Source organism: Silene latifolia, chromosome X, assembly GCF_048544455.1.
Source record: "Silene latifolia isolate original U9 population chromosome X, ASM4854445v1, whole genome shotgun sequence".
NCBI lineage: Eukaryota > Viridiplantae > Streptophyta > Magnoliopsida > Caryophyllales > Caryophyllaceae > Silene > Silene latifolia.
In genome coordinates, this window is record NC_133537.1 from 6311200 (window position 1) to 6338608 (window position 27409).

Below are 27409 nucleotides of genomic sequence, written 5' to 3' on the forward strand. Positions count from 1 at the left end.
TTTTTTTTTTTTTTGGCAACAATACAAAAAGGTTCGCAGTCTACGTCCCTCTCATGGCCTTCGTAGCAAGGTCATGAGCGGTCCTATTAAAACGCCTAGGAACAAAAGTAAAACTTAAACAATGAAACATCGGAAAGAACACACCCATATCATCTAGAATTCCCTTTGTAAGGTGGTGTATCATTTCCCTTCCGGTTATTTGGAGTAGCAGCTTAAGACAATCCGTAGAAACGTCTAAATGTCGAATCCCTTAGTCCCTTGCCCAAATCAACACATCCTTCAGACCTAGAGCTTCTGCTTTGCATCGCAGATTGTGCCTTGATTTTGATACTTTTACTGAATAGAATAGTTCCATCCTCCGCAGTCGCAACCCATCCAATAGCAGCCTCCTTAACCGATTTCCACCCCGCATCGACCATAACCTTTATAGAGGCACATGAAGAGGCCGCACCAACCACGTAAAAGGGCTGTCCATCCCCCGGTTCTATGGGCGAGCAATTCGAAGTGCCCCCAACAACCCTATCCACGCCCCTTATATTATCCCCCTCCTCCCGTGCCTTCAACACAATATCCACCGTGCTTCGCCAAATACCATAGAACATCTGAGGATGAAAAGTAGCTTCCTGAAAGACCACCCTATTTCGGACCACCCATAAACACCACAAGGTACCCAAATATTTAATCAAACTAGTAGCAGCACCCTCAGATTTACCCAAAAAAGACATCCAGTTGATAATCCAGTCTCCAATATCCATTGAGGGAGCGCAGTTAACCCGAATACCCAAATCCAAACAAGCCCAAATACGCTGAGCGACACTACAGTCCCTAAAAAGATGTGCTCTTGATTCCATGCACCCATTTTCAGTCGCACACATTCTACAGAATGGGTCAGCTTGGAAACCTCGCTTAGCCAGACTCGACCCCACAAGAAGAGAATCAGAAATGAGCCGCCATAAAAACACTTTCCACTTTTGTGGAACTTGGAGCTTCCACAAAACCTTTTGACAAAACCTGACACTATTAGCACTCATTCGTGTCTTGTCCTTATTGCTTGCATGCTTCTCCATGAAGTGAGTGAAAGCAACCCCATAGCCACTTTTCACTGAGTACTCACCATTAGTCGTGTGCTTCCAATAAATGCAATCATGAATCTGGGAAGCACAGACTGGCATTGCTAGGATATGATCCACCACTCCCTCGTGGAGTAGATACTTGATACGTTGCTCATCCCAACCCCCATTCACATGATGAATATCGCGAATCGTCAGGTCCTTTAAATCAACATTTTCCAGTTGTAGAGCCTCAGCACTCGGCTCCGGCATCTCACCATTAACCCAACGAGTGGTCCACACATTAAGACTAGAGCGTGTCCCTGGTTTCCAAGCAACGTTGTGAGCTAACAAATCCAAGCCATAACGCAGGCTTCTCATTCCCCATGACACATTCCCTGACCTTTTGTATTCCAAATCAGCATTCATCCCTTGTCTGCCAAACAATTTTGCTCTAAACACCTTACAGAACAAGGACTCCTGTCCCGACACAATTCTCCAAGCCTGTTTAGCTAGCAAGGCCTGATTCAAACATTCAATATTCCGCATACCAAGACCTCCCGCACTTTTAGGCAAACTCAAAAAATTCCTACTACACCAGTGAGTACCCTTACCCGACTTACATCCCGCCCACCAAAAATGCGATAACAAGGAATTAATCTTGTTAGCCACACTTACCGAAATTTTAAAAACCGATAGAAAGTAATTTGAGAGATTTGATAGAACCGATGAAATTAGGGTAAGTCTACCGGCCGATGATAGGAAAATGCCGTTCCACGAAGAAATCCTCTTCATCACACAATCAGTTAATGCCATGAAGAAGTCTCTCTTTGACCCCTGAAATTCTGTTGGAATCCCAAGATATTTACCAATTCCTTTATTGTTTCTAATATTAAAAACCTTAAGACACACCTGGACCTGACTCAATCTCATACTAGGACTAAACTGGACTCCCGACTTGGCATCATTAATCCTTTGGCCCGATGCTCTACAATAAGCGTCCAAAACATTTTTCAACTGTTTCGCAGAATCACCCGTGTCCTGGAGAAAGAAAACAACATCATCCGCAAAGAAAAGATGCGTCAACGGAGTTACTTGCTTGCAAAGCTGAATACCCTTAAGCAATCCACGATTTTGAGCCTGAATTACCATCCCCGATAAGACTTCCATACACAAAATAAATAAGTACGGGGACAAAGGATCTCCCTGCCGAAGACCACATTTTGGTGAAAACGTATTAAGGGGCGATCCATTCAACAAGATCTCGTACGAAACCGTCATAACACAATTCATGATCAAATTAATAAGCCTCTCTGGAAAACCAAACTTACTCATGACCTTAGCCAAAAAGCCCCAACGAATTCTATCATAGGCTTTACTCATATCGGCCTTAAAAGCAAAGCGCCCATATTTTCCACTCTTATGCCTATTAATCTCATGGACCCCCTCGTGAGCCAGCAGAATATTATCACTAATTAGCCTTCCCGGAATAAAAGCATTTTGAAACTCACCAGTCAGAGAACTCATAACCCGGGCAAGTCTATTTGCAACACACTTAGAGATAATTCTCATAAAAACGGTAAAAAGACTAATAGGGCGATAGTCATGCACAACCTCAGGATTTCCAGTCTTAGGAATAAGAGCAATAAAGGTTCAATTTGTTTCTCGCAACACACGGCCCGAATTTAACACAGATAGAGCCGCCTTGATAAAATCCTTCTTAATAAATCCCCAACATTTCTGAAAGAAAAGAGCCGAGATACCATCTGGTCCCGGTGATTTCAAGGGACCCATTTGAAAAACCGCCGCCCGAACTTCCTTAGCAGTGAAAGGCTTGGCCAGCCAATCAACATCATTATCTGCCAAGCTCTTAGTAACACCCCTAAATATCTCCTCGTCAGCCTCGAAACTCTCCGGTTCATCCATCAACCCATTAGCCCCATACAACTCCATAAAGTATCGCTGAAACATACTGCCTACCATTTTGGAATCATACGTCCAAGCCCCATCATCTCCTTTAATCCCATGAATATAGTTCCTCCCAGCCCTCCCTTTAACCCAGTTAAAGAAATACTTAGTGCAAGTATCCCCATCAATGGCCCATCGAATTTTGGTCCTTTGCTTCCAAGACATATCAGCAGCACGTGCAAAAGCCCGAACTTCCTCATCCACTTTAGAATGTTCCTCGTCCCTTCCCTCACGTATTGCTAACTCCATACCCTTTTCAAGACGAACATCAAAATCCTCCCATTTCCCTCTCCAATCTTGTCTTTTGTCAAGGGTCCAGGTTTTCACTCTATGCTTAACCAATGCTAGTTTCCTCGTGACTTGAAAGGTCGGAGAACTCTTAAACTTTGTCAACCACGCCTTTTGAACTTCCTTTATACACTCTTCATGTTCTAGAGCCCACAAATCTAACTTGTATGGCCTCCCGGACCCATTACAGATAAGATTGAAATCCAACTCAATCGGAGCATGATCAGAAATCTGAATTGGATAGTGTTTTAGCCCCGTATTTGGGAAGAAAGTGAACCAATCTTTGGACTCCATAGCTTTATCCGACCTTTCGTACACACGAGCTTGACCCTTCCGATTATTACACCATGTAAATTGAGGTCCCTTAAAAGGTATATCCACTAACTCATTTCTAATACGCCACTTATTACACATAGTAGCCTCATTTATCGTAGTAGGCTTCAATGTCCACTTATCGGAAGAGAACTCCACTTGATTAAAATCTCCAATAATTAAATACGGATATTGAAAAGATGATATTCGACATTCTAAATCACTCAAAACTGATGCCCTCATAGAAGAACTCGGTGCACCATAAAAGAGAACGAGGTACCATAAAAGTCCATTATATTTTTCGACAAGGAGAATCACAAAATGCATACAAGAGAAAACATGGCGCATCTTAGCTTCCTTACGCCACCCAACCCAAAGCCCTCCTGAAGCACCTAACGCGTCCATCCCAACAGTTTTATCAAACCCAAAATATCTAAATATAGGGCTAACACTACTAACATTACATTTGGTTTCCATAATAAAAAGAAAGTCATAATAATTATTACTAACTAGCGCTCTAATTTTAGGAATTGTAGGGGAAAGCGCATTACTTAGTCCCCTACAATTCCAAGCCAAACCCATCATGGTGAGCGAGGAGGTTGTGAAGGCCCAACCTCCGCAAAGCCATCAGCAGCATCATCATCATTGACAGAAGAACCAGTGGACTCATTCAGGTCCAAATCACCCACATTCATACGAAAACCAGTGCCAGAATAAGCTCCCTTCCCAGAATGAATACCTCTACCCACACATGGTCTCTTAGCAAGCTGGAGAAGATATTCTTTTGCCTTTACCATTGAAGCAACAGCAGTTTCAGGCACCATCTCATCTTGAACTTCAGTGCAGCACTTCCTTTTCCTTGCCCCAGCAATAGCATCCTTATGAGTCTTCAACATCTCTGGTTGATGATACAAATATGCCACTCCCATAAACCCATCAGACAGACAGCTTTTACCCTTCCTACCCATGTCCATATTTGCAATCAACTATATTATAATACTTATTTGACAGTTTCACACAATAGAAAAAGATAAATATAATAAATGACGTCGGTCACAAATATAGGACTATCTGATATACAGGAGACTAATTGTACTCCTTTTTATTCCGATTTTACATCGAGGACGGTATAATAAACCAATGTTGTAGTTCCATAGGCCGGATACTATTAATTCATAGTATGGTCCATTTTTTTGATTTGGCAATACACGGGACTTGCTATTTCCTACACAACATATTACTAAATCCTACACATTTTTACATCTTTTTCCAACTTTGCCCCTTTCATTTCTTAGCCCCACAATGAACAAACTTAAAGAGAGATAGAAAAGGTTCAACAAATTGGAGAAATAGGAACATACATCTGATGTAATACCTCAGAGCTCATTAGTTTTTAAGTTTATGTGTATTTTTTTTTAGCTTTTTAAAGTTTATAAGTTGCATTTTAATTTTTTGCCGTCAAAACTCAAATTTAGCTGAGCTTATATGTAATGTTTTTGAGTTATATTGTAATTTTTTGAGCTTAATATCTAATTGAATGAACTCAAAAACTTTATAGTAAAACTCAAAAACTTTAAAACAAAACTCGAAAATTTTATTGTAATGCTCAAAAACTGAGTAATTGGTGGTAATACATCGAATGTATAATCCACTTACTGAACAAATTGCCCCACCAACCACCCTCCAGTCGCCCCACCAGACAACCACCCCACCCCGGCTCCGGCCTTTCCTCTCCTCTCCCAAGACCGATCGACCTTCCTCTCCCTCCCCCGCCACCGTCGTCCTCTGATCCAGCCACCACACCATTTCCCGTACATCCACTCCAATAACCGTCTCAAGAGCCTATGACCGCCGTTCTACAGCCACCAGTACCACCACCACGTCGGCGACGCCCTGTTTCAACTTACCCTCCATTTTGACAACCACTACAGCCACCCCATCAACCATTCACTTCCAAACCCTAATTGTATAAAACCCCCTTTTTATTAAAAATAATAATAATAATAATAATTCAATCAATTAAAAGAGAAATATTAGTGAAATAATTAAATTGTTAATAAACGTACAAAATTACTTGTGATTATGAACAAACTATGATCTGCAATTGTCAAATTGGTATCAAATTGAATGGGTTTTGGAGGAGATGTGAAAGGGAGAAATTTTTTTTTTTTTGTTATTTTTATGAGGAGGGTATTGGTGGAAAAAAGGAGAAAAATGTGTCGAATGTAGTAAAAAGACGTGTAGGATTTAGCAATTACGTAAACTAGAAGTTTTGGTTGGTACCACATATTCAGCTTATTTAAGTTAATTGATTAATTAAGTAGGCATTATTAATTAATTATTTCCACTTTTAACCCTTCGTTCAACATTCTAAAATGTATGACATTACTATAGTAGGACAGTCTTATCCAAAGGTTTTCTGTTATTAGAAATATAACCAACTTGAATAAATTAACTTTGTCCAACCTTAGTATGGCATTCAAATATAAACATTCTAAATTTATAGCATTCATACTCAATATATATGGCATTACCATAGGTCTTGATTATCTAAATACCACGAATCCGACTGAAATTAAAACGGATAAAATGTGATCATTTTACAATAAAATGAGAAATATTTTCTGATAAAAAAAGCTACTGTGAGTTTATTGTTATTAGTTGAATTTTTTTTTCTTAACTTTTTATCATTAAATGATCACTTTTTATTATAAAATAGTGATATTTCTCGTCTTAAGTTAAGACTCATGTCTTAAGGAAGAATAATTGTCCAAATACATTAGAGTACCAAATTGAATTGTAAATTAATTTGAATGTACTTACGATCATACACTCATCAGTAGGTGGACTACACATCTGATGATGTACTATGTCAGATGGCATAATTTTTGAGCATTAAGACAAAGTTTTTGAGTTTTGTTTTAAAAATTATGAGTTGTATTATAAAGTTTCTGAATTTATTTACTTGAACCTTAAACTAAAAAAATACATATAACTCAAAAAAATCATATAAGCTCAGAAAAATTTGTGTTTTGACGTCAGAAAACAGAAATGTAATTTATAAATTTTATAAAACTAAAAAAAATACACAAAAACTCAAAAACTCAAAAACTCTTAAAGTGTGAGGTAATACATGTGATATATAATCCTTTTTTCCTACATTCATACTCAAATCAACGACTTATTAGTAACAATCGAATTACTTTTCACACTCCTACAAAGTGTTTCACATATTAAAATTCTAATCCGATCAATCTTATTCCGTAATTTATCATCTGAAATTGTTACGAAGTACAACACTCTAAAATTACAAAGGTAATTACAAAAGTAATACTTCGTATATTATAGTGTAAATTTGTAACAATTAATTATTTTTTTTTCTTCTAAAAAGTGAAATAAAAGCATCATGAATACACTCCAAAATTATATACGTTACCTTATCGTCTCACTGCAAAATAAAACCAACAATTCTCATGCATGTTGGTGAAAAAAGTAGTATGGCTATGAAAACAATACATGATCATTCTCTAAACCTAAAGTTAACTTTTCTTATGTAAGCCGCCCTTTTTCCCTTCTTTTTTGTTTCATCTATTAATTAATTCATTTTTGAAAGGTAATCTCATAACCAACTCAACAACTTATTATTATTTTTTTTTTTTCGAGTTAAGGTCCGGTTCGTTAATCAACTAATTGTTTTCAGCATAAGTAGATTATAATTGGCTGATATTTTTGAATTTGATCAATATATTAATTAGCAGAATTAGTTAAAACGTTTGGTAATTAGTAGATTCAGATTAATAAATTGTTATTTTTCTTTGTAAAATGAAATAATTTTTCTATTTTTTTTTTAAAGAAAATGTCAATCAATTATTAATCCTAAATATGCTGATTTAATATACCGTTTACTGAACACCAGAATAAACGTATTGATTGGTTAAATATGCCAAAAACCTTGAATATATGACAAGATTTTATTAACATGTCATTTACCAAGCACCCACACACCTTGATTACCTTTTTTATACACCGCCTCGTACTATTATATTTAAAATATAACATAAATTTACATTTTTTTTAATATCTACTCATTATTATTTCTACTAATACGTGTATTTTTAGGAACAAACGATTCGATACGCGAGAATGGCATATAATAAAAAATAGATTAAATACATGAACTTAAAAATTGTATGAATTCATCTTAAGTAACAACAGCTTGTCCTCAAACTTCACACACTACCTCAAATAATTCTATGTTGTTCTTACCCTTAAGCAACCTCCAATATAATTAATTAATTAATTAATTATTGCACCTATACACCAACACTCTTCTATAAATACACCTTCATTCCTTCATCAATTCCACAAATTAAATCCAACATTTCATAATAACAACAAATACAGCAAAAAAATACAAACATAACCAAAAAAAAACATGGATTACAAGAAAATCATATTACTAGTTTCCTTAGCAATGGCAATGATCATAGGCCTTTCAGAAGCATTCGATTTCGAGGAAGTCGAACTTGAGACCGAGGAGAGTCTATGGAGTTTATACGAGAGGTGGCGTAGCCACCACACCGTGTCAAGGGACCTCGACGACAAACAAAAAAGGTTTAATGTGTTCAAGGAGAATGTAAAGCATGTCCATAATGTTAACAAGTTGGACAAGCCTTACAAACTTAAGTTGAACAAGTTTGCTGACTTGACTACCCATGAGTTTCGTACTCGGTTTGCCGGGTCTAAGATCCGACACCATAGCATGCTTCAAGGTCATAGAAGTTCTGCAGGTAGTGGAAGTTTCATGTATGCTAAGGCTGATAATGTTCCTGCATCAGTTGATTGGAGACAGAAGGGTGCTGTTACACCTATTAAGAACCAAGGCCAATGTGGTAAATTTATTTTTCGTACTACAGCGTCTGTTCATTTCATTTCTATACATTTGTTCAATATATATAATATGAAAAAGTTATAAACGTATGAAAGTGAAATGAATAGATAGAACAGTACCTATGTGTTCGTTAATTTAGGTCATTAATCATAGTATTAACTTAAAATCATTATATTTTACATGTCAATATCGAATATTTGTCATTTTTTCTCGGTTTTATTGATTAATTTCGAAAAAATAATATTCTTAGTGTAAGGACAAAAAAATTATTTGCATTTGATGTGATCTCTACTATTTCAAAGTAGATATGACTCAGACGAAAAACATGGATCACAGGATGACACGCATAAATCCAGAAATGACTCATTAATTCGACTTTGAAACAGAAAATAATGAAGGAAAACATAAACTCGATATCAATTTATAAACGAGTTGTATTAATTCTGGTGAAATTTGTATAATACAGGAAGTTGTTGGGCATTCTCCACAATTGTTGCAGTAGAAGGAATCAACCAGATTAAAACAGGGAAATTAGTGTCGTTATCGGAGCAAGAGCTAGTTGACTGCGACACCAAGCAAAACCAAGGTTGTAATGGTGGACTTATGCCCGCGGCTTTTGATTTCATCAAGAAAAATGGCGGTATCACCACCGAGGATCTCTACCCTTACAGTGCCCAAGACGGAACTTGCGACTCAGCTAAGGTATATATATCTTCCTTGTATAATTGATCCAACACTTTTTTATCCTTATTGTATGTTACTAAGTTTGAACTAGTTTATATAATTCGTCTTAAAAATTGTTGTAGATGAATGCCCCCAAAGTGTCGATTGATGGACACGAGTTGGTTCCTGCAAACAGCGAGGATGCGTTGCTTAAAGCCGCTGCAAACCAGCCTATCTCTGTTGCCATTGATGCTGGTGGTCAGGATATGCAGTTTTATTCTGAGGTATTAACACCTGGGTAGCACGGACACTTCTCTTAATCAGTCATCCCGCGTCGGATACCGACACCCGTCGGACACTGGCCGAAACGTGTCGGACACCTGCAAAGCCATGGCTAACTTTCTACATTTATTAAAATATTTATTATCATCAAGTAAATATACAATTAAATTTGTTAACATTCAACGTCACAATTAATTTTCAAGTTTTTTTTTTAATTGAGAAAAAATAACAAATAAAATTGAAATGGGCCTATTGGATCAACCAGTGGGCTTTTTCATGGTGGGCTACAAAAGAGTGATCCTAAGCTGATAACAACATTTGTTCTATGATGGAAAACAGGGAGTATTCACAGGAGAATGTGGCACAGAGTTGGACCATGGTGTCGCGGTGGTAGGTTACGGAGTCACCCAGGACGGAACCAAGTACTGGATAGTCAGGAACTCATGGGGCGAAGAATGGGGTGAGAAGGGTTACATTAGAATGCAAAGAGGTGTGGCTGCTAAAGAAGGGTTGTGTGGAATTGCAATGGAGGCTTCATATCCTACCAAGAACTCGTCAAGCAATCCTTCGACTTCTGATGGAGGTGATGATGGCGGAGATGATGGTGGTTGGTGGTCGGCTAAGAAGGATGAACTCTAAACTTGATGATAGCTCTACTTTTATGGCATAATGCTTATAATGCTTAAGCATGAAAGACATTATAGATTGATTGAAAGTTCGACACATAGTTTAAATTTCGGTACTTGGTTGTTCTTACAAGGCTTGTTTAATGTTTGGTGACAATGAAATAATATAATTTGATGGCTTTAGTTTGTTTGTGTTGTGATCAATATCAATGGATGCATTCTCTACTAATTTTTTTATTTTTTTGGCAACAGTAAAATTGAATGTAGTTAGAATGACAATTTCGATCATACTGAGAAGACAAGAAAAAATTCAAAACATTTTCTCGACATTCAAAGAAAAATCTATTTACGTTTAATTGTCGTGTTGTCGTGTGGAAGCAACTTACATTGTTTGATAGCCATGTCGCAACAGAGTGATTCCATTGATCCTCCCTCTCTTCTATCCCCTTTACGCTGATCCTAGCTCGAGCCCACATGGTTCATTTACGCGTGTAGGCCGACTCTTTTGCATAATCTGTATCATTCCCTGTGGAAAACAATCAGCGTAGAAACAAATCCAGAACTTCAGAAGGACGTAACCGTCTCTCTTCAGATTAAACAGCTTCAATCCTTTACCTTACCTAAAAAGTTGACAAAAACAACCAAACTAAGGGTTGAACTCAAAAGTTGTATGGCTATCAAGTACATTCATGACCATCAGCTTATGTGGTTATGTGAGCATTTTTTCCCTATCAGTTTGTTTCATCAACCCATAAAACGACGTAAATCTCGAACTTGCTTGACATTTAGCAAAATCATTGGAAAAAAAAATCCATAATTCAAACCAAGAAAGTACATTTTGTTCTGAAACTACACATATACATACCAGCCATTTTGCCTTTACCCCTAGGACATATATTACTTCAATTTTCAGTTGCCCAACTTAGTTTTCTTACTTCCGACACCATCATAAATAGCTCGATTTAACAATAGGGAATCCGAACAATTTAAAAATTCTAAAGCAAACATTACCAAGAAAATAAACATGGGTTACAAGACTTACATATTGCTTATTTGTTTAGCCATGGCAACGGTCATTGGGCTATCCCGAGCCCTCGATTTTCATGAGAAGGACCTAGAATCTGAGGAGAGATTATGGAACTTGTACAAGAGGTGGTGTAGCCTTCACAATGTGTCGAGGAGCCTAGTCGAAAAGCAAAAGAGGTTCAATGTGTTCAAGGAGAATGTGAAGTATATACATGAGGTAAACCAGATGGACAAGCCTTACAAGCTCAAGTTGAACCAGTTTTCCGACTTGACTATCCATGAGTTTCGAACAAGTTATGCCGGGTCTAAAATCCTCCACCACAAGATGCTTAATGGTCCGAGGAACAGCACCGGGAGCTTCAAGTACGCAAATGTTGATAATGTTCCCGAATCCATTGATTGGAGAGAAAAGGGTGCTGTTACTCATATGAAGCGCCAAGGCAATTGTAGTAAGTATAGGATAACAATTACATATTTCAATAACTCTACACCAAGACCTGGCAAAATTGAGCCGTCCTCAATGACCCAGTCCGATGACCTCCTCAACCGGGGACCTAAATTAACCTGAACAGAACTTCCCCATATGACTTGCATACGAATTAATCATTTTTGACCCACACCCAACCCAAACTTTGTTAGATCCAATATTGATTCAAGGTGAAACTATCAGACCTCGAAAATGACTCAAATTGACATAAAACACAACAAACAGGGGTCGGACGTACGCAGCCTTACCCTTGTGCTAGCAACACAAAGAGGCTGTTTCCTAATGACCCAAATTCAAACAAATTGATTAATCAAAATTGCAATGATTTTTTTCTACATGAAAATAAGAAAAACATAAATAATCACATGATGGAACGACCTGATTCAGACCCAGATCTCAATTAACCTGATCCATCACTCGGAAATAAACCGAAATGGCCTGCTAATAGCACACCCAAAAATTACCCCGCCCAAAATGACCTGAATGCGTAATATTAACGTACTTGCCCCATAACTAAATTTCAAATAGTCAGTTTGCAAGGCCGACCTACACCCGTATCAAAACTTACATCGTTTGACGACCAAACCTAAATAGGAGACAATATAATTGCGATAAAGAGGGAGTAATTAATAACCTTCAGGTGTATTTGCTGTATATTAGGCAGTTGCTGGGCATTCGCAACAGTTGCAACAGTTGAAGGAATAAACCAAATTAGAGGGGGAAAGCTAGTTGCTTTATCTGAGCAAGAGCTAGTTGATTGTGACACTTCTCAGAATCAAGGTTGTGTAGGAGGCTTCATGGATTGGGCATTTGAGTTCATCATGGAGAAAGGCGGCATTACGACCGAGGAAAACTACCCATATACAGGCACTGCTGGAACTTGCAACAAGGCAAAGGTGATACAGTCATACAACCTGTAAACAAAAGCTTCATTATTCTACTCCTTGTTCTTTTCAGAAACTTAAGACTGACTCTGTTGGATATAATATTGCAGATGAACTCTCCAGCTGTGTCAATTGATGGGTATGAAAACATGCCTGACTGCGACGAGAGCCTATTGCTGAAAGCTGTTGCTAACCAGCCCGTAATCGTTGCCATTGATGGTGGTAGTGAAGATATGCAGCACTACTCTGAGGTAAAAGAAAAGTGTGATTCAGTAATTAGTAAGCATCTTAGTGTTTACGCTTATTTTGTGAATAGCACCTGGTCAGTCCAATTTACGACACAACTTTCCTAAAGCGTCATTGTAATGACATAAACAGTCTTCCTGGGTTAAACAAACACACAGGTAAGTCTAGTCCTGACAGACATTTTGGGCTACGGGCCAGTTTGGGGCCAGAAAAGATCGGGACTAGTCAGCTCAATTCAAGTTTCGAGTCATCTTTGTTTTATTCTCTTAAAGGCTAGGTTGAATCAGTTTTGTCAGGTCTAGGTAAGTCGGACATTGGATATTTTTACAGCTGTTACGTTAATAATGGTTGGTTCCAGGGGGTGTACACAGGGGAATGTGGTAGAGAGTTGAATCACGCTGTGACAGTTGTAGGCTATGGAGCAACTGTGGACGGAACAAAGTATTGGATTGTGAAGAACTCGTGGGGAGAGGATTGGGGAGAGAAAGGTTACATCAGGATGCAGCGTGATATCTCAGCTAAAGAAGGGCAGTGTGGTCTTGCAATGTACGCCTTGTATCCAATCAAGAACTGCAAAAATCCTTCACTGTCCAACAAGGATGAACTTTAGAAAATACTTCAGAAATTCTTCAATTTTTCATGGGACAACATGAAACAAAACTTATGTACAACGAATCCTCTAATTAAAAGCAAAACTGTTAACAAAATCGCCATGCATTTACAATGGCTTTCATAAATGTAGTGTGCTATCAGAATTCAGAGAAGCATTTAATCATACCAAATATTCAAATGACATTGTTGTCCAGAATGTACCAATGTTGCAGAACAACCAAAATTAAATCTTTTAGATGACAATTTATGATTCTACAATGTCATCTCTAAGACGGTTTCATTGTGAGATCAGTAGAGCAGCCACAAAACTTTTTGAATACTCCCCATTTTTTTTATTAATCATTCAATCAAAGATGTAATTGAGAGTTGGGACCCTCTCTTTGTCAATCACTCTCATATAAGATTTTGGGATGATTCTCTAGCTAGAAGACACATGTAGTATTACCCATAGCATCTTACAGGCTCATTCCATCCCTAGGAAGGAGACTATTTGGCTCCACTATCGCCACCCTTCTCCAAGTACTGCCCATGGTATTCCTCTATTCCAAAAAAAAACCTCTTAGCTGGTCGAATCTAAATTACTACTTGTCCTTCAGCTCCAATTCTTTAGCTTCCCTGGATTCCTTGGCTAAACGGGAGAGTCTCATTGTAATAGTATATCCCTAATTGAACGTGTGTTCCTAGATCACTGGCCTAATACAGCCCGATAAAGGGCATTGGTAGTAACAGATCACGTGGCTTTATAGCCTCTATTAGATAGAGCAAATGAAGAAAAAAATGCCAACTAATGGAAGTTATACTGGCAGCATAGAGCTGACTCATGAAGCACGCACAAATGCATTGCTTTAAGACTATTGCACACCCTTAATCGAGTGCCAGTGATAGAACAGGATCTTAGGGATGTTACGAGTCTAAACTAGTGCAGACTGCAGTGATACGAAACCATTATTAGAATCTCACTGTTGCAAAGATGGATGTAATGGAATACCATGGTGATCTTAGGGATACTACGAGTCTAACTAATGTAGCGATGACCTAATGGGCACAACAAATAGAATACCATGGTAAGGCTTTAATCGTTGTGAATGTTGGTGGTAGAGAGACTATAACGCCAGTGAATAATATTTGTGGTGGCGAGCCTACGACATCAATGAATAATGGTAGTGATGGAGAAACATTAATGCCATTGAGTAAACCTTTCTTTCTCATGACATTATAGTGGCACTGGTATAGCCTCAACATCAAGGGGCAACAGTGCACCACCGTCCACCACCAACATACATCGGTAGATTATTCCTGTGGTTGATTGTGACTGTATGAATGGGTTACATAAGTGAACATAGCTTAGCTGTAAATACCATAATTCACACTTATCAACTAGCTTAGCTGGCAAAGACGTCAAGGTATAACACTCGTGAACTTAGTTCAAAATGTACATGTAGCATCATCAAAAATACCCAACAAACAAAAATGGTATTAAGGGTCTTCGAAAATATATCTCATTTCGCCATATGCTAAGGAATTAGGTTACAATTTCCCTTCACAAAATTAAGCTATCAGAACCACAACACCAGACCAAAATTTTCACTTCACAGTATACCCTACATCAATTAATTTAGCCCTAGAATAACCTTACTAATGCTACGACAATCCGTCTCATTGTCGTATAATGTCCGTCTAAAGTGAGAATTTCTGATGCTCCGAAAAAAAATTACTAAATCCGTCACAATCATTTGTTGACCTTTTTCTATTACCTCCGTCACAATCATTTGTTTACCTTTTCTATTTCATACTCGTATTAAAATACAAGATTTTAATCAAGGATCATTACATCAAACATCAATATCAACCAATGTAACAAATTATCCTACAATAAATGGCAAATTAATTAACCGTCGATCTATATTGCACAGTAAATTAAATCAGTATCATCAAAATTACCGATATTCTAACAAACTTTGAATTTACAATTTCAATATAGTAACAAGTACCTGTTGAATGATGCTCTTGGAAGTTAGTGTAATTCGGGTCAAAGTAGACCCGGATTAGCTCAATATGGATGGTTCTTCAGGTGCAAACAATGTTAATCGAAACGGGTAAATTCCCTGATACTAAGAGTATCCAACTTCAGTCTTTCGGTCTTTACAAACGGCTTATTCAGTTCGGTTTAATTCGATTTAAATGAGAGAGGTTTATTTAGGTGACATTTAATTTGAATTGGATTAGATTTCAGGCCCACTTCCGTCAAGACTTTGAGCTATTTTAGGAGTTACACAAATTATTATATAAGGCGGTCTCATACCATGAGACCAGCCCATAAACATAAAAGGCCCAAAAACAGAATTAATTTTAAAAAAAAAAACACAAAGTCTCTTTACACTTCAACTACCTCTCTTAAACTCTGACCCTCTGTAATATTTCATTTCCCATCCACCCAGTTTTGCATAAAATCACGGCGAGGTTATTAAACCCTCAACCCCAAAATCAGACCAAAACCCCTCTCTATGATCATTCAGCATATCACAACCGTCTGGGTCGCTGTGAATAACGATTGCAAATCGCGCAATCCTCGCAAATATTAACCTCAAGATACTGCGTTTTTAAACTAAAATACTAAGTTATCCAACTAAAAACAAACTCCATACCTATTTATACAAATAGAGAACAATTTAAAGCACTAGATTATCAAACTAAATTTACTAGTGTTTAAACTAAAAGTCATACTTTTCAAAGCATAAAGAGCATGACAAATAAAGACTATATTCTCATCAAAACTTATGAAATTTTAAAATTAAAAATGTAAGTTTTGAAGTTTAGACTATTAGTTATCAATCTAAATGTTTGGGTCAGTTAAAAGAAACCAATTGAGTATTTAATTTAATTTAAAACCCATTGATTTCAACTTAATACTCAAAGTTTTCAAAAATGAAAAACATGAGTATGAATAAGTTTCTTGGAAATTGTGCTCTAAATCAGATTCCAAACCTGCTTGTTGAAGTCAATGTCACCGTAGTAGTGGGCGTTTTCTTGTGTGTTACTTGATTAGAAGGAGGAGACAAGGTTGGCCATATGTAAAGAGGGAGTAGGTATCGGTGTACGATGGTGATGATTGGTGAGGGCGGTGGTTACACATCTGATGGAGACTTTGCGAATAGGAACCATGAGTCAATGAGTATGAAGATTGGAGGAGGAGGAGCAGAGTTTATTTGGCAAGACTCATGAGAGCTTTAGTATGCCGCTTATTCCCAAACTTATTTTATTGGGCTAATTACTCCTGTTGGGCTCGTCCTATGATATAGGACGGTCCTATAGGAGAGTAGCTGTAGGAGTTATTATCGGATAAAAATTGAGACGATTTTGAATCAAATGAGAAATAAGTTGGACCATTATATTTGCGATTGATTTAGAAAAATCGAGTCAACAATTACTCGGTAACAAGTAGACCTGTCAAATGGGTCGGGCGGGTTGGGTGGGTCGGGTTTTGGTTAGAGTCATACGAGTCGGGTCAAAGTACGGGTCGAGTTAGGGGCAGAATACTGGTTAAGAAATAATTTCTAACGCCTTTTTTAACGATTGTTTTAATCAAAAAAATATTTTTAAAAATTTAACATATTTATAATTAATATTTTATTCATATTCAATGTTTAAATCAATTATATTGACATAATTATTAAAATAAAGTTTTTTTTTAATAATTTTTTTATTATTAGCTACTCCGTATTATAAAAGTTATATAAAATTGACTTTTAAAATGTGTTTGTAGTTTTAAGTAATAATATTTTTTAACTATTTTTCAAATATAATATATAAATATTAATATTTTAGTAAATTTCTTGATTTGCCTTTGACCCAACGGCCAATGGGTCAATCGTTATGAGTCGGGTCTCAATCCTAAAATAACGGGTCGTTTCGGGTTCAGGTTGCCGGGTCGAAATTTTTGGGTCTTGACCCTGGAAAAACGGGTCGGTCGGGTTTTCGGGTCAGGTCAGGATAATAGGTCTAGTAACAAGGTATACCTGGCCAATGGCCAGCCCGGCTAGTCTTACAGCTAGGTTGACTTTCTCTCGGCCTATGTGGGTCTGCCACAAGCCCAACGCAGGCCGTTGAAAAAGGGCCAATCCAGGGCTTCATATCCTGAACCTGATCCATTTCATGATCCGTCAAAAGCCTGCGGTGGGCCCGCTTGTGTGGCTCGGTAGTGAACCAAGCCAAGCAACTAACCGTTGGGAGTTTAACGACTCTCCTCCCTTCTGTCCGTAGGAGTCTAATGAATTTAGGTATCTATGAGAAAAATGGTATTGTAATAGTTTTATTTTAGTTCGATTCAGGTTCAACTGGTTATTAACTATTACATACAGATACACTTCAAATTACTCATTTCATATTTGTGATCGAATACCAATTCAAACATTTTTGATTGATAGTCAATTTCATGTTTATTTTATCTGAGTCAATCACACAATCAACTTGGTTTTTTTATCACAAAAGTATGATTGATTTATCCAACTCCTTCAATAAGAAGTAGCATTTGAAACATGAGATTATGTGATCAACTTTTAGTTTCACACACGGACACACCTTCTTAAGCAACTACATATTCACGATCTCTAGACTCTACTACATACATTAAAGTACAACCATACTTTAACCCCTCTCCCTATCAACTACAACTGCAGAGAGATGAACAAAGTAGAACTAGATCAACATACTCCGTATATCTCGATTATATTCTATGCTATACGGCTATATATACCCCTTCAGGAAAACAAGGCTCGCCCGAAATCTGTGCATTAAGAGCAATAAGCAATTTATGCGCCTGCATTAAAACCGTGCAAAGGCGCCTCGTCACAAGAATGCTTTGTCACTTGATGTGGTGCAGCCGCTTCGTTACGCAGGGCCAATGATGACACGGTCTTGGCTTGCAACACCTTCTTGACTAGCACCTTCCATTTTGCATCTTCCGCCTTCTTTTCCCTTTGTTGCATTTTCATCTTAAACTGCCTGATCATTTTTAAAATTATACATTAGCAACGAAACATAATAGATACGTGCTGTCGACGATTATCTAATTAATTGAAAATCACATATTTCCCGATTGCATATAGAAGTTTACACAAAAGAAACGTCATTACTCCGTATGTCAAAACTTCGCAGTACAAATACCACCATGTCCATAATCGGTCTCTCTTATTTTGCATAGATTAAGACCGATTCCTAGATATTATGTGATTGACGGTACGATTTTGATGGTTGACTAATGGTTGGTTCATAGTACCACTTTCATACATAGTAGTTCTATAATTTGATTTGTGCCAAATTAAGGGACAAAATATTGAGAAATCATGCCACTGATATCGTTGGTCGACAATCACATCTCTAAACCTATCTAGATTAAGACCATTTCATCGGTATCAACGTGCCTAATATAAACAATAGAAGTACTAGTCATAAGATCTCAATTGTTTCTTGATATTAAATTTCTGTAATGATTTGGTTAACATGCAATTAAAGATTGTGTGTGTGACCACCGAAAGTCGGAAAGAAGGATGATAAACCTTCCCCAGATATACTAATCACAGTTACAAACAGAGGGTCCTAATAATGTGTGCATTTTCGGTCCACAAATCGGAATTTGTCGAAAAATCTCAATAAAACAAGAAGAAAGATATTTTTTAATTTTTAATTGGGTCCATGATTGAAATAAAAACAAATTAAATTGGCTGTCCAAGTACAGCTTTCAAGTTGGAAAAAAAAAGCATCAAATTATCAACAACAATACATTTGTATGGACCAATATTGTCCTTCGTTATCATAACATTTGGGACTTTTAAAGAATTTATGGCATCCTCAAATCTCCCACGTTTTGTATTTTTTCGAAGTATATTCTCAATTATTGGCAGACCACTCGCCAAAAGTAAGTCTATACAAGAATGAATTTGTTTGGAAAAGTAGGTAAAAAGTTACTGAAGAAAGGGTAACTTATAACCTTTGTTGGGTGCATGCCCGGCTAAAAGAATCTCGCTAAATATTAGGCTAAACGCGGTCAATATCACCTTAAAATGTGATCGTAGTAACCAAGTGGGTTGGTGTGGTGGACCTGGTGGTTCATCTCATCCCTTAACTATGAGGTTGAGATTCGATCCCTGTCCATGGAAATAGAGCAAACTTCTAGGCCAGCCGTTTGGGAACTAACTATTTACTGTTGTAACGGCCAAGATTTAGGACATGGTAGGCTAGTACGATTATATTTACACTTTATCAATAAGGAAACTAGATTGGTCATCGCAACAAGTATCCAATCCACATCTATGTTTGGTCGGGTTTTTAGCAAACATCAATTCTTGTTTCAGACGGTCTTAAGTTAAGACATACTCCCAATCGACTTAAATAATGTTAAAATGAAAAGAGGATTCTGAGAGGTCTTAATTAAGCAAGACCAAAAGGCTTTGTTTTGTGCATATCACATGGAAGAACACTGAGAACTGAGAACAAAAACAAAACAATCAGAAACTACTAAGATAAGAACAAAAGGAAGTACCTGCAAAGAGGAACTCTGCAATGCTCATGGTGTTCACACATAGAAGCATGAAGTCTAAGAAGCTGCCACATCCTTTTACACCTGGAGCAACCGCCGTTCACCCGTTTCTTACACGTGGCGAAATGCCTTATCAGCATTTGCAAGCCGTGACACGTGGCGAATCGTTTGCATGGTTCTTTCTTCTTGTTTGGGTCCATGTCATAGGGACCTACGCTGGTGCACCCTTCTGTACATATGTGCACCAGACAGTCCATTGCTTCACTTAGCTGTAAATATTGGCGTTGTTCCTCCTTGTGCCGTTTTGTTCTTTTCTTCCTCTGCATATCATAATTCCAAATTTTAGAAACTCTGTACCATCTAGTGGCATCGTCTCATTTTTCTTCAATTGAATACGTATTAAGAATAATCGGATAAAAGTCTCATATGATCAAATCATCCCCCTAACTCACATGATTCTTTACGATTTTATTCCTTTGCAATGATTATTTTAATTAAACGTATTAATCAGTTGATTCAAAACATTTTGACGAATTAGAAAATTAATTATTCAAAGCCAGAAAAGTAATCGCTTCAGAAACATATGAGTGATTAATTAAATTAATGGTCAACTTGAACAGGCATTACATAGAGATTTGATTATTATGTTAAACAAAATGGGATTCATGCATGTTGACAAAAGGATAATATTCATATTAATAATATTGAAATTTTCAATGTAATCAAAATAAATCAGCACACAAACGGTGCAAGACATGTAAAATGTCCTATTTTGAAAGATATGGTCTTAATCCGACTTAATCAATATATCATACTTAATCCGACTTAATCCAACTGACAGTTTGCTGTATAACACGGTTTCACATGTAAGACCGACTCATATAGGCTCTTTCAAAGTACTATTAGTGGGACTCATTTTTTCACTGATCAACAATTACTCGATTAGTGAAATGAAACGAAATTGAATGATAAAACGAGATTTACCGATTCAACTTCATCGATATACTGTAGAACGTCGAGTTCAAGCCAAGGATCATTTTTTCGGACAAATCTCCATCCCTCAGTCTTCTTTACGTCCCTAAATTTACCCAACACCAGCTTCATACCCTTCAGATGAAGGTCGGGTGCATCGCAGAGTCGTGCTAATTGAAGAACATCAATAACGTTCTCAATGGTTAGGCTTATAGCTAACCCCTTGGTACATCTCTGTTTCAACTTTGGCACTGAGAACACATGAGAAAGAGCTAGTAGATGCATCCCATACTTGTCTATCTCTTCATCTGTGCAACTGCTTACAGAAACATCCCACAAATTAATAATCAGAATTCACATACAAATAATTTATAAAAGGGGTCGGAATTTACGCAGCCTTATTCAAAAAAATACGAAAACAACTAAAAATCCAAGGCCCTTAATTTTTTGAATTTTATTTTTCTAAATTAATCCATGCTTATTATTACCTTACCCCCTCGAATTTCCAATTCATGCTTGAACTGAACTTAATGGAACTGAACTAAAGTAAGGGTTAATTTGTGAAAAGAATAGTTGAACCGAATTGAATGAATTAAACTGAACTGAACTGAAATTAAGAAAGAACAGAGTCAGTCCCGTTACAAACTTTATTTATTTTTCAATAATTATTCTGTAAGACCGTCTTATAATATGACAGGCCTTTTAGGTATAAAACACTCTTTTAGTCTTTTACTAATAGCAATAAATGATTATTTAACCAATAAAAAAAGCGTTTACGATCTTATTTCGAGAAATAATGAATGAGATATATGACCAATAATGATTTCCACACCTTATCTTTCCACATCCATGCTTTATTGCACATCACAATTAAACTTCAGAAAATATATCATTTGCTAATCTGTTTACATCAACCAATTAATTGGCTGAATTAAGACATCATTAATCCTAAATCAACCATCTATGTCAAAAATAAAAATTGACATTTTCCAAAGAATTTGATTTTCAACATAAATTATGATATTGTCATAGATTAGAATATTCAACTCGTTGATATTTTTAATGAGAAAAGAAGCCTCCAGACGTAAACAGAGCAACTTAACACATAGTCAGACCGTTGAACTTCAACAAACTCTCAAACATGCAACCAACACATATAGATAAATAATTGATTAATTCGTAATCAGTTATTCTCATGTAAGACCGTTTCATACGTGATACGTATTTATAACTATTGATATCATGATTCATACAAGGTAGTTACTCAATAAAACTGTTTTACAAACCTCTTGGGCTCTTTCCGATCATTTCTTTACCTTCGATTAAACAAATCTCACAAAGAATATAAAATATAAAAGGTAAACAAATAAATAGGACGGAGTTTATGTCGACTAATTTAATTGATTTGATCTCGTAGCGTCTAAATAGATCAAAGCTTAGGCTCCGTTTGACAAGGCATTTCAGGTACCTGATTTGGTCAATGTAGCTTATTTGACCAAAATTTCAGGTACCTTGTTTTTTTGTAAGCGTTTGACAAATAGCTTATTTAATCAAATAAGGTACCTGAAATGAAATGCTACATAGAGTAGCATTTGAGATTTCAGGTACCTAATTTGGTTTAATTTTTCGTTTTTACCCTTTAAAATCTATACTAATAAATAATTATCATATCTTTTTTGTCATTTCATTAAAATCAGCTATCTTTTCACTTAGTTTGCCAAATATTTTTTTTATATAATTAACTAACTTATTAGTTCTTAATTTTCAGTTACCTTTTCATATTTCAGTTAGTTTTTCAGGTTTCAGCTACCTTAATATTACAATGGATGAGAATATATATACCTAGATGAATAAAGGAATTGAACAAAGGATGAGACCGCTTCAGACGGAACTCCAGGTATCTTAATAACTTTCTCCCCTGTTTTCGGATTCCGTTTCGCCTTCTCCATAACGTTCTCCATCACCGGCGACACCATTGCCTTTACAAAATATCATAATTTAATTAAAATTAAATAAATTCCACATTTTATCGGCCGTCCCACACACCAATTTACGTTGATTTTGTGAAACAAAAGTAAAGTAAACGTAAACTATTGACTGGATACATGAATTACGACAAGTATATGAGATTTTACGAAGAGACGATAAATACCAGAATGTGAGAATGAGCAGGAATGCGAAGGCCACTAGAGGTAACTATAACGACGTCAGATTTCGGAAGGTTTTCGGCGATTTTATCGGAAATGAGGAAGTTTCCGAGGGATTTAGCGGGACATTCGACGGAAAATTTGGTGGGACACATGATTGATCGATACAGTATCAGTTAGTTAGTCGTGTGTAAGACGGTTTAGACGATCGGTTCTCGAATTAATTGGGTTTGTGTTAAAGTTGTTTGTAGTTGGGAAAGTTTAGCGAAAATCGTGGAGGGTAATGAAGTTGTGTTGTGTGATTTATAGACAGGTAGGAGAGAGATATGTGGGGTCCATCGTTTGGTTGGATATTATTTTTTCGGCCACGTTTGTGTGAGGTGGAACGAAATGTTGTTAGACCACGGCCATATCCGTAACAAATTTGTGACGGATACCGTTTCCTCTCACAAAATATTCATTGAGAGGTGAGTGGAAAGCACATGGAGGTGCCACACCTTGTCCCCTCATCCCCTTTTGTGAGAGGTCACAAGCTTGTGACGGGATTAGCCCGTCACAAGCAAGACTAGCTGCCAACTAGGAGGGTTCAAAATAAACCTAACCGCAATAACTGAATCGGAAAATCGTACTCCCTCCTATTCATTCATTTTGTCCCCCTTCTATTTTGCACAAGAATTAAGAAAATGATTTTGGACCACACAAAACACTCTATTCCACTCTACCCCACATGTAATTAAATTTGGACCACACAAAAGTTACCAAAAAAGGAAAGAGGGACAAAAATCCGACTAGCTTCGATAAGGAAAGAGGGACAAAATGAATGAATAGGAGGGAGTATATTTTTAAAGTTTGGTGAACTGAACCATTTTGACAAAGCGGTTCGATGAATCGAATTGTTAACTTTATTATAGAAACGGTTTGGCAAAACATCGAACCTAAACCGCACCGTTTCTAACGATTATTTACGGTTCGGTTGCCGGTTAACCTATAATCGTTCTGCATATACTTTTTTTTTTTTAATTTCGTTAATTTTATCTAGTAGTTTAATTAATTTTTTTTTTTTGAGAAAAGTAGTTTAATTAAATTTTGATTATACTAAACCAAAGAACATTTTTTTTATATGATATTTTAATTTTGTGCTTACTTTTTTTTTGAAACCGTTCGGTTCGATTAACTGGTTTTCTAAAATTGCAAACTTTAACCAAACCGTTTCTTTAATAAAGTTAAAGTTTCGGTTCACCGAACCGCGTAATCGAAACGGTTCGGCTCACTGAACCTTAAAAATGCACGATTTTTCGGTTCGGTTATTGTTGTTAATCTATATGGTCAACTTCAATGGTTGAGTTACTCACTTGTAATTTCTTAAAATTGTAAGCAAGTCTCCAAGCCAAACCATTGAAAATGCTCTTATAACAACTTTAGTGGTAGGCTAAATTTACATTTTCGGAGTAATTTTAGAGTCAAGTGACGGAAAATATACAAATGTGACTTATTTGCATATTTTTCACTATTAATTAGAAATGTTTTTTTCTTTTTGCAGGCCTTTTTGGAAAATGAAAGGGATCTAAAAAAAATTTTTTTTAAAAAAAAAGAAAGGGTAGAATATTAGACTAGAGACCATTGGTAAGGAAATGTGCAAAGAGCGAATAAGAAAAGCTTAACCTATAGAACGGAATGACCTTATTGAGTTTTTGTCTTCAAAAAGGTTATATTTTGCCTAGTCAAATTCACCATGCGTTCCTCGCGAAATACTTAAATATGAAAAGGAAAAAAAGTCTAATTTCAAGAGTTAAATTGGTCCTCCAACTTTTGCGGTATAGTTATAGTCTGCAGTTAAATTCAACTTCTTGATAGCCAGTCAAATAAGTGTTACTAAGTACCTGTTTATGTGGAGTTTATCACACATAACTGAATCGACATTCGGTGTTTTAAAGGATATACATCGGATTTTTTAAATGAACAAATTTTATAATGGTGTAATCTTAAAAAAGTACTCGTAATACATTTAGTATTTTTAATTTTTATTGTTGGGCCCTCATTTCATCCATCTAGATCATAACGATGACCTTTACAATATCCCTTTTAACGTTTGCTTAGATTTTATTGCAATGTTCGTCCAAGAATAATCTTTTCAACATTTTAGTTTTTGAATTTTGGGACATACTACATGAGATTGTCCAATATGGAATAAAAAATAGGGTTAAATGTAAGGCAAGGGGGCAGATATTTGGGAACAAGTTGGGAAATTCCGACTCTTGGAATTAAGGAAAGTCGTATATGCCCAGTAAAATTACCAAGTTTATCCTACGTGTCTTTTTCAAGCTAATCCTTTTACAAGTAGGCATGCCACGTAGTATTTGTTTATTAATTATTGTGGATTATGGATAAAGCACCCAGCATCTTGGTGACACGTAGTGCTTATTACAAGCACTTAAAAAGTGCAACGAAAATATCAATAAAAAAAGTACGCAGAACGTAGTAACAGTCTAAGATCATGCCCAAGTAAGGTCACCAACTGGGTCGTGATTTTATTGGGTCGTACTAATAACGTAATTAACTAGTAAATCGATGGTGTTTAGCATGAACTTGAATTAGATAGGGGCAATTGGTGACCTTGAGTTGAAACATTGTGAATGTTGTTAACCGGTAGGTGGCGCGCCCTCTTATTGGTTAATAAATAATAATTGAAAAAATATAAGAGAGTTTTTGGTGGGGGTAAGAATGTGGAAAATGATTGAAAAGAGAAAAATGATTGGGTTGGTGACCTAGGTCGCAGACCTTTTGCTTGAAAGGGTGAAAGTGGGTCAAGATAAATAAGGAGAGATTAAGGACTAAAATGTTGGTGACCCAATTAGCGTGACCATCTGTTTGAAGATGGTCTAAGGAGCTGGAGGTTCATTGGGGCGTTTGCTTTCGCGGGCGGATAGAAATTGCAAAGTTTTAGTTGAAATTTTTGAAAAAAAATTGAGTTCTTATTATTATCCGTATCCCAACCTCGACGACCACCCTACGCCGTCGACCACGCATCTCGAGTTAGAATCATATCACAAACCGTCGGCCACCCTCATCCCTTCCCGCGCCGTTTTATCAACAATTAGGGTTTCGTTTAAGTTGGTTTGTATGGGTGGTTGTGGGGTCGTCATGCCGGAGTAGGATGGTCGGAGAGGGCGACGTCGAGTGGTAGTGTCAGGCACGTGTCGTCGATTTTTGTGGTTGCTAGATGCAGGTTATAGGCGCGGGATGAGGTTGTCGACGCGGGTATCGCAGCAAGGAGTGGTGGTTGTCGAGGGCGGGACTGTGGAGGAATGATCGACGCGAGGATAGGGTTGTGGAGGGGTGGTCGACGGCCCTAAGAGGGTGGTGGGGAGGAGTTGTCGGAGGTTGGGATTTGGGTACACGAGGGGTTTCTTTCTATTTTTCCTTTTTTCTCTCTCTTGTTTCTCTCACCGGTTGAGAAATGAGAGGGGCACACTCGGCATAACGGGAATAAATGTGCGGGATTAAGTAAAATAGTATGCGGGATTTAGCAAGTCCCTTAGAATAAGACAAAAACAAAATGTATAGAAAAATGCAAAAGATTTATGTTATATGCTCAAATGGTATGATAGTTGACCCGTTCTAATGTTAAGACAAAGAAATAGAAAAATATGGAGTATAAGAAATAGTAGCTTGTAATCTGGACACCTTCATATACTAATGGCCCAATGAGTGAATTCGTATAATTTACTTCAAAAATATATTGTAGTATGAGATCATAAAACAGATTTTAGTGCAAAGGCTTGTTAGGATTTTGCAATCAGACGGTTAAAAGGGAATAAGAAGCAGAAGTGGAAATAGAAGTAGCTATTTGCTGCTTCTATTTCTAGGGATTAAATTTGATGTTGGGGCTTAAAAAAAACACAAAATCTCATTGAAGACGGCACGTATCCGTCACTTTGGACTGACGGATACCATTTCCTCTCACAAATGACCCAAATAGAAGAGAGAGTGAAGCACATGGGGGTGACCCCACCTTGTCCCCCCTATCCATTTTGTAAGTGGCATTACCTGTCACTTGCTCCGACCCGGCTTCAGCAAGACTAATTGTAAAAAAAGTAGTTTTACTTTTTCTAAAAATTGGTGTTTGTTCTAGTTTGTGTTTATGTAGTGAAAAAACACTTTTAAAAGTGTGGCCAAACGCATACATCATTAACTTAATCGTTTTATAAGTTGTATTTAAATCGCTGTAAATTTAATTTTATATTTCATTTTTAGCCAAAATGTTGATTATCCACCCTTTTCTACACAATCATTTAATTCGCCTAACCAAATATATATACATACGGAGTACATTTTACTCCATAGCATAGCAATTCGACTCTTCAATTGAACCATATGGCGATACATCGTGAGTAGGGATGGCAATGGGTAGGGTCTGGGTA

At 36.9% G+C, this 27409-nt stretch overlaps 4 protein-coding genes and 1 long non-coding RNA gene across 5 annotated transcripts; 2 read left to right on the plus strand and 3 right to left on the minus strand.

The window, feature by feature from the left end:
• Positions 1 to 212: 212 nt before the first annotated feature.
• On the minus strand, positions 213 to 2621 carry LOC141623417 (uncharacterized). The gene has a single exon (XM_074439524.1). It carries the CDS (start codon positions 2619 to 2621, stop codon positions 213 to 215), a length of 2409 nt encoding a protein of 802 aa, XP_074295625.1.
• Positions 2622 to 7850: 5229 nt separating this feature from the next.
• Positions 7851 to 10283, plus strand: LOC141622569 (vignain-like). Its single transcript, XM_074438599.1, has 4 exons — positions 7851 to 8509; positions 8975 to 9210; positions 9315 to 9455; positions 9793 to 10283. Exons 1-4 carry the CDS (start codon positions 8053 to 8055, stop codon positions 10090 to 10092), a joined length of 1134 nt encoding a protein of 377 aa, XP_074294700.1. The 5' UTR covers positions 7851 to 8052; the 3' UTR covers positions 10093 to 10283.
• A 684-nt stretch (positions 10284 to 10967) lies between these two features.
• On the plus strand, positions 10968 to 13515 carry LOC141622570 (vignain-like). Its single transcript, XM_074438600.1, has 4 exons — positions 10968 to 11554; positions 12253 to 12488; positions 12587 to 12727; positions 13081 to 13515. Exons 1-4 carry the CDS (start codon positions 11104 to 11106, stop codon positions 13330 to 13332), a joined length of 1080 nt encoding a protein of 359 aa, XP_074294701.1. The 5' UTR covers positions 10968 to 11103; the 3' UTR covers positions 13333 to 13515.
• On the minus strand, positions 11347 to 15483 carry LOC141622572 (uncharacterized). The gene is made up of 5 exons (XR_012533015.1): positions 15326 to 15483; positions 13216 to 13308; positions 12630 to 12722; positions 12227 to 12506; positions 11347 to 11521 (listed from the first exon to the last, which is right to left on the minus strand). It is a non-coding gene; the product is annotated as an uncharacterized LOC141622572 (long non-coding RNA).
• Positions 15484 to 17827: 2344 nt separating this feature from the next.
• Positions 17828 to 23263, minus strand: LOC141622562 (BTB/POZ and TAZ domain-containing protein 2-like). Its single transcript, XM_074438592.1, has 5 exons — positions 22994 to 23263; positions 22684 to 22820; positions 20854 to 21157; positions 19873 to 20189; positions 17828 to 18335 (listed from the first exon to the last, which is right to left on the minus strand). Exons 1-5 carry the CDS (start codon positions 23141 to 23143, stop codon positions 18143 to 18145), a joined length of 1101 nt encoding a protein of 366 aa, XP_074294693.1. The 5' UTR covers positions 23144 to 23263; the 3' UTR covers positions 17828 to 18142.
• Between the last annotated feature and the right edge of the window lie 4146 nt (positions 23264 to 27409).